Source organism: Apis dorsata, unplaced genomic scaffold (assembly GCF_000469605.1).
Source record: "Apis dorsata unplaced genomic scaffold, Apis dorsata 1.3 scaffold_194, whole genome shotgun sequence".
Classification (NCBI taxonomy): domain Eukaryota; kingdom Metazoa; phylum Arthropoda; class Insecta; order Hymenoptera; family Apidae; genus Apis; species Apis dorsata.
Window position 1 is genome coordinate 70190 of NW_006263478.1, and position 8872 is coordinate 79061.

General features: G+C 31.7%; 1 protein-coding gene across 1 annotated transcript in view; it reads left to right on the forward strand.

The window, feature by feature from the left end:
* LOC102677006 (ras-GEF domain-containing family member 1B-like) overlaps positions 1–8872 on the forward strand; it is a 289681-nt gene that overhangs the window by 15681 nt on the left and 265128 nt on the right. The window contains exon 2 of the mRNA XM_006614597.2: positions 4823–4882. Within this exon, the coding sequence (XP_006614660.1) occupies positions 4823–4882 (60 nt within the window). The remainder of the gene's footprint in view (positions 1–4822; positions 4883–8872) is intronic.

Genomic DNA, 8872 nt, shown 5'->3' on the forward strand with positions numbered 1-8872 from the left:
AATTTTATTCTATAGATTCTATTATATTTGCTTTTCTAATAGTTTTCAATGGAAATATATATTTTTACTTATTTTCTCATGTCAATCATTTTTGAGGCGGATAAAGTTTGAAAAGAGCCACTTTCCATTGTTCCTTCCTCCACGAGAAGCGTTCATTTGGTTAATTTTTTTTTTTTTGTATTTTCAAAAAAATGGCGATGCACACCTCGCCTTTTGCCGAATAAAATTTTCCCACGGATTTTCGATTATTTGTTTTCATTTGTTTCCTGTGCATTTTTGTCAACGAACAGGTTTCCATTGTACGCGGTTTTCAACGCGGAACAAAGAGAATTCCGCGGAATTGACACGACACTGATAACGAAACTATCTCTTACGTGTTTTACACGATTGTATATACACGTGAATTTTTTCGTTTCGATATCGTTTCGACATAGACAAAAATCTAATATTTCTTTTCTTATTTCCAAAAATAAATGGATGGAAATTTCTCAAGAATTTGAGAGAAAGAAATCGAAAATAACGAAACTCTTATTCCATTAATTAATTTATTTTTTAGCTTTTTTAATTTATCAAAAAATTTATACGTAACTTTTATCATTTAAAATTTATGAAAATATATAATATACGGAAAATATAATTTATTGACATAGAATTTCATCTTAAAAGATGATAAATCAAATAAATAATTTAAAAAACATTTACAATAATAACAATAATAATAATAATGTGTAATTCAATCACGAAATATTAGGAAAGAAAATTTTTAGTTAGTAAAATCACTCATAAGAGAAATTTAGCTTGCACCTCAATAATGATAGTTCAAAGGAAACAAAAAAAAAAAAAAAAAAAAATTAATTCAACAATACTGAGAGAAAATTGTGAAAAAATTTTTCGCGAGAATAGCCTTGTCGAACAGCCTTTTTCTCGTCGCTTTTTCGAATTAGGGACGCGATTGTTGACCGATCCAGCGAAGCGGATAAAGATAAGGAGGGAACGATTGAGCGCGGATTCCGTGTTGCGGATGTTCGAGTCGATTCGACTTGTTTTTCTCCTTCGACGTGCCGTACCTGACCCTGTTACGTCATAAATTACAAAGTGCCGTCAAGAATCTTGGCTTGATATCGCGGACGAACCGGAAGAAACTGGTATCTCTGGACGGAAGGAAAATTTTATAATTTCTTTCGTTCGAAATTTTTACGACACCCTGACAGAAAACGATAAAAAGCAGAAAATTTCGTAGTGGATTTTTTTATAATTTTTCTATGAATATATTATCGTATAGCAAAATTAATGATAGAAATTTATCTAAGAGATAATAATAATAATAATAATAATAATAATAATAATTCTGGATTTAAAAAATTATATCATATAATCTTCTTTCTCGATTTACATCCTTTTATAAAAATATCCTCGAAAATTCGTACAAATTTCCATCAAATCCTCCCTTCTCGTCACTTTTCAAATACTTCTTCCCTATCCAATCGTCTTTTTCCTATTGTACATCCACACTGATAACAATTACTCTGAGTGAGTTTTTATGTTCTCCATGTTTTTCACATCGATTTTTCTCCAACCTACATTATCACGAATTACGTTCGAAGCTTTCATAAACGACCAAACAGGAGCCCATTCTTTTCTTTTTGTTCAGAAAAAAAAAAAAAAAAAAAAAAAAAAAAAAAAAAAAAAGAAAGAAAAAAAATAAACGAAAGAAGAATGAATTTGACTCGCGAAAAAAAGTTTCATTCTAAAAAAAAAAAAAAAACGTCATAGTTATCATCTTTTTAATTTCACTGATTTATGGACCACATCGAACGCATCATATAGATACGGTTTCATATTTCGTATACAATAATTCGTGTACAGAAACATACGGTAGCCCATTGATACGAGAAGCTACATGTTTTGAAATTTGTATAAACATCGGGATAAATAATACTAAACGCGTAGCGTGGAGGAGATTTAATTAATTCTCATAGTTGCTATAACGTGTACGCAATAACTGAAAACTCGATTCACGGGAGTACACGCGGTTATATTTATCCATGTGACACGTAATATTGATTCGCCTCGAATTGTTTGCTTGATATTGTGCTGTGCTCCTTTTATTTTTTTGGACGTTGCACCAATTCCAAACAGGATAATGATTATTTTTTATATTGTATGCCGAGTCGTTGTTATAGAGGCAAATTGTAAAAATGTTCACTGAACATTTTTTGAAAAAAAAATATTCATTCAGATCCTTATATTGATTTGGGCGTTGTTATATTTGATTGCATATGGATCAGATCTTTAAATATCTCGTAATAAGTATCTTTTTTCTTTCTTTCTTTCTTTCTTTCAAATATTCTTTCAAAAGAATTATTTCAAGGATTGAAAGAAATTGATGAAATTTGTAAAATGAATTTTATTCGTCTCTCGATTCGTAATAGATTATGACGGAGAGAAAAGTGGAAATTAGATTAGGAATTGAAAATTCGATTCAATGGGTCAATTAATGGGTGTATATTATTGATCCAAACGATTCGCAACCGACATGATCTGATTTGAGATTGGAGACAATAGAATTATCGGGGATTATTACCGGTGATGTGTTATTCTAAACCATTGGGGAATTTACGATACGCATTTACGTGTGATTTATTATTGAATGACAAAATAATATGGTAGAGGATCGACGAAGGTATAATGTCGACGACAATGAGTAATTAGCGTGTCTAATGATTAATTCATATCAAATATATTTGTATATTCCTATATCCTATTATTCTGTTACATCGGAAAACGCGAATAGATTGAGATCGTGTCATCGACAATTTCCTATTCGTCAAAGAGATTAATGCAGAATACAAGCGCTCACATTGTCCTATTTGATAATCCTTTCATCTATTCTGGTTTATGAAATTATCGATTTTTCGAGTGGCGTTCATTTTTCATTTTTTTCACATCGATTCATTCGTTGATTCATTTGGAAGATTCGATATCGACGGGATATAATATACAGAACGACGAATGTGTACAGGATCGTTGTGTATTTGTCGAAGAATTTCGAGCTCTGTGAATCGAGCAGTTTGTTATCCCATCGATTCGTGTTTTAATCGATATTCGATCGTCCGATCGTTGGATTTTCAGAATTTTCTTACACCTTCCTCTAATTTACACATTTCTGAAATATTCCATTGTATCGATAAATATTATAACGATTTCAATCATCATTACGTCTTATCGCTATCTAACATTCGAACTCTTCTAAATTTTATATTCGAACGAAAAATCTATCTAGAAATTCGAAGCTCACCCCAAAAATTAAAGATTATAAGTATATTATGAAGATTATAAAAATTAAAGATTATCATTAATCTTCGAAATCCCTTCACAAAAACTTATTCACCCCCGTTCCTCGAGTTTCGGTATTCGAGCAAAAAAAATCTATCATACGAATCCGAGACTCGCCACAATGAATTAAACCAACAAACGGGGCCGCAAACAATCGTGCAGATAATGGAACGGCACAGTTGTTACTCCAGTATCCTCCATTTGTACCGAAGGAAGGGGTCGAATTAAGCGAGATTGCGTCGCTAAATCACCAAGTCTCCGCCTCTTTTTTCAGCATAAACTATACCCGGGCTATAATTTCTAAACACCCCTGTTTCCTCCTCTCCCCTGTGCTATATATATATTTATTTTTCTTTATTTTTTATTTTCATACATCCCCAGAAAGAGTGCCGCTTCCTCTTACTTCCCAATACAACCAGGCGAATGCATTTCCTCGGTGAGAGAGGGGAGGAGGGGGTGGCAGTTAATGGGTGGACTGCAGTCATGCTGGATGGCATTCCGCAGATTTACGGGGCGACAGCTTTTACTGCCGCGTTTCGGCAGTTTTCCCGAACGAGTCCGCACGATTTCACGTGGGAAATCATCCCTTCCCATTTCGAAATTGACAGAGGTTCGATTGAAAAAACCGCGATATTCAGCCGGTTAAAAGCTGAAAGGTGTAATTGCCGATTTCGCCACGATCGATCGCCGATGATTCTTTTCGTTTCTCTCGTAAACCTGTGCTTACATTGGCTCAACGTTTGGTTGACCGCCTGCGCCGAATTTTTGGCCGAGAGAGAGAGAGAGACAATGATTTCTCTCTCGATCCAGATTCCAATATTACAATTCGTACGATCGAAGTTCAATGTAAGAGGTATTCGATTCGATTTCTCTGAATTTTGTCAATGGATTTTTTAAATAATGATTAATAATGTTGACCATGGGCTAATAAAATCGTGAAAGATTGTATTTTTAACAATATTTATATCGTTAGGAAGTCGTTATAGTATATGAAATAGGCTGATCTGATTTATTATTATTCGATAATCGGTTATTAATATTGGATAGTAGTTTAATTACTTTTTCAATATTTTACGAAAAAATAAAGCTGAATCATTAATCCTATGGTTATTTGTGTAATGTGAAAAATCAATGCTATCGTTAACAAAACATCAATCTTTACGTCATTTGTTTTAATTTTTATAATTAATTTTAATTTTCATAGTTTTAAATTATTGTTAAATTATTATCTTTTAGAAATTTTTTATTCTACTGCTTTCTATTAATTTCTATATTCGATGCCATTAGCGTTACCTACAAAACGATTGTGCGATTATGTAAATGAAATTTGAAATCGTGAAACTTAAAATTTTCGATTCGACAGAAGAGAAAATCAAATTATATGAAAATGTTTTTATATAAATTAATAAATCAATTGAATTCTGATATTGTGATATTTGTTTGAAATGATACATAAATAATCGATAAAAAACGTTTTCTGTTACAGCCAACCATTTTCGGCACTGTGGCCTCGGACCTAAACCCAAAAGATGGCAACAGTCGAAGGGTGAGTACAAACGAGTGATTAAATCTCGTATCGATGGTAATTAATTCTTTAACAATATCCTGTGTATCGTTACAACAAATTGAACTGCTAATTAAAATATTCCTCGATATTAAACATTTTTAATTGTCAGTAATTGGCCGAAGTGATAAAATATTTCAATTTATTTCCTATTTTAATATGAAAAATTATATGAATATTAATATTTCGCGATATTTTATTGAAATATTTTAGATTGCATCGATATCGAAATAATTATTTATCGTTAAACGATAATTAATATCCAATTAATTAACGAGATAATAAAAATTAAAAAAAAATAAATAATAGGTAGATAGTCATTTTGTTATATTTTTAAACAAATAGTTCTCGATATTACGATTTAAATTAAATATGAAACGAATAATAATATAATCTTGTGCCGTGACAATAGATTCAAGAAAATATTTTTCTTCTTCTAGTAGAAGGAAAATCCACGATAATTGTGAGAATAATTGCGAATCGAATATTTGAATAATTACGAAGGGAAGGGTAGAATAGTGTAAAAGATAGAATAGAGAAAGTCTGGGGAAGAAAATTTCGGTCTTATTCTTCTTGGTCTCGCGAGACTCTTAATGGGTAAAAATTGCTGCTAAGTCGGTGTTCTGCTTTCCCCTCTTTTAAACGCTCAAAGATAGAGCGTTCTAGCGCTCTAATTAAAAGTAACTGCCGTGGCAAGCAAGACATTCAACCTTTGAGATCCTTTCTGCGGCCATCTTAACGCACGAAGTCGCCTTTACGCCTTGCATAAATTTTTCGTAATTGCAGAATCATGCAGAATACTACTGGGTCCTTAGTAGTGAGCGTATAGAGAAAGCTGTTGCTTAAGCTCGTGGAAAGAGAAATTTCGTATTTTTTTATTTTGATAAAGAAAAAAATTTAGAATTTTTAATTTATTTTTGGATTGATATTCCAAATTAGTAAAATTTTCGTCAATCTTTTATCTCTTTACTTATAACTGGATTATTTAAAAAATAAGAGGGATGGAAAAGATTGTTTTGAGATATTAAAAACTTACCTCGAAAATTAGACATTTTATATTGATGATATGAAAAATTTGTAAATTTTATTTAACTCTTTTCGATTCGATGGATTTCCAGGCGAGTAAGATTTGATCTTCCATTTAAATTCGCTGCTCTTGTGTACTTTATTGACCGAATTTTTTCCATCGTTTACTTAATACCACATCCTCTCATGCCGAGGATGATTCACGCGTGTGTAAAAATAAATATTGTTACAGTTAGCAAGAACGCGTGTGCGAGGCAAAAACTAATCTAATCGAAACACCTGCTGTTATTTCACAAAATTCCTGGCTGACGAGTTCGTTACATCGATTCTAAATTTCATTATTTTCTTTTATAATTGGTAAACATTGAAAATACTCGATCGTGGAGAAACCACGATTTGTCATTTCTTAGGTAAATATTTTTTCACGATTGACCGTAATTCGATTCCCCCTAACTCGTATTGGAAATTCCCAATTATTTATCCAAAAGAAATCAGAATTAATTTAACGATTATTAAATATTCAAGTATCCACGTCAACCATTAATTTAATAAATATTAAATTTAATTATCTATGACAGTTCATTAAATAATCAACCTAATATAAATCCAAACACCTTTGAACACCGTGTCCAATATTATTATTATTAACTATCGAAAACACGGACAAAATTTCTTCTCCTTCCAGAGAAGTGAATTCTAGAAAACCAGGTGTGGAAAATCTTTCAATAAGAATCCTCTTCAAACCCCTCTAAAATTCCACTACGGAATAATAAGTTGGAAACCGATCCTACCTTCGATCAGAGAGGTCGAGTTTCGCGTTACCCCTCTGAAACGGGCATCATTAAACAACCAATGCAACGATGGAAATTCCCGCCAGTAAGCGTTCTTCAGCCTCGTCGCGGATAAAAGTTCAGCGGATCGGATAAATTCATGAATGTTAGATGCATGTTGGATTGAAGAGGAACGCGCCTCGTTCCCTGAAACATATCACAATTCCCATGGACCAAAGGGCAGGGGGGGGAAAGGGTGTCTTCTGCCTCGGCTCGAATCGATTCCGATGAATATTTAATTCACGATCCTCGATAAACGGCGTGCTCGGCGGCATCCTCGAGGAGAGACTGAGTTTTTTTCTTTTTTTTTCTTCTTTTTTCTTTTTCTTTTCTTTCGTTTAAACGCGGGATATATTTGTTTTGCGAAATCGCGACGATCCTTCTTTAATTCGATATATCTCGAATAATCGAACGAGAACATTTTGACGATTGTCTTAGGATGACGATTTGTGGTTCGGATAATGTATAAAGTTTGTAATAATCATAAATTATAAATTTTAATATTTAATTTATTTATATTTTAAAATTATATTATTATATATTATATTATATATTATAAATTTATTAATAGTTTAGGAATAATAGTTTATTCGATGTTAAAGTTTGATTGACAAATTTTGGGAAGATGATTGACTTGAGAAAATTTTGATATGAAGGAATGTTTATATCTTATAATAGGTTGTTATTTGCACTTATAAAGAGAAATCTAGAAATTTATTCGAAGAGATTATTTCAATTTTGTATAAATATTCAGAAAAATTATGTTATTTAAATTATTATTTTCTTGCTGTATTTTTTTTTTTTTTTTAAAAACAATGGATTGTATTAATCTTCCATCGATTCTGTCCATTGTAAAGAAAGTACCAGCTTTTACCAGCTTTCCAATGAATTATTTTTCTGATTATCTCGCCTCTATGGAAATTTCTCTCGGGCAAAATTTATTGGATTGCATTGGTAAAAATGGTGGAGACCATCTGGAGAAGGTGTTTTACATAATCGAACATTAAGTATACTAAGCCGATTGAACGTGAATTATTTCTCTGCCATAAAACATTACTTTGAAATAGTAGAATAATATGCTAGTTTCTAGCATATTATTTCTCTCAATATAACATATCTGCTACATAGAAAATTATTATTATTATTATTAGAAAAATCTTAAAAATTTCGACTTTCGTTATTATTATTATATAAATTTCTTAAATCTCCTTCCTCAAAAAGAAAATATAAATAACGAGAGAATCTGCAGAATTCGTTAATGAATTACATATTATAGAGTGAAATTAATCGTAAATCGAAGACAAATAATCAAAGAAAAATGAAGGAATCAATGGGAAAACGAAAATCATGGAAGTGGAACGCATAGTCATCGCTCGACCATAATTTCTATTCAATCGGCGATTTACGTTTAGCAAATCCCGATGAAAATTACTCGTCGCGTTCTCGTATTAATCCCCGTTGCACACGTTGGAATGACAAGCGGCCGTTGGCCGCTCTTCCATTTCGATAAACGCATCGCGGGAAAATCTGGTACGCGGATTGGCGCCGCGGACGTGATCACGAGCATGTAAATTCAAAACGATCCAAAACCTCATTCCGGAACACCGGAAGCCATCGGCCATCGGTTTCGTTTTGTTTGCGTTTTGTGTTTTTTCCCAGTTTTCAATTATATCGGTGTGATTAGTTGAAGTCAAGTAGGGGATTTAAATAGTATTTCTTCTTCTGTAATTTGATCTTGTTGCTTGTGGGATGATAGGTATTTTTAGACGAATGAATTTAAGCTAAAATTTTAAAAAGAAAAATAGATTGTTCGATTTTTGAGAATGGAATATTTATTTTTGTTTTGAGCTAAAATGTTATTTTAAAAATATATCATTGAAATTTAAATAATATTTTTCCTAGTAATCTAATCTTTAAAATATTAAATCGATGTACGTATATTATTTCGTTTTGTGAATCTTTTTTTTTTTTTTCGTAACATTTATTTGCAATCTCAAGCGTTATTAAATTGAACGATAAATATTTCGAAGTTCGTCATAAAAATAGCGATGATTTTTTTTTTTTTTTTGGATAAAATGCAACTTTGCCGTGATGAATTTGAAATATCGTTTGTACA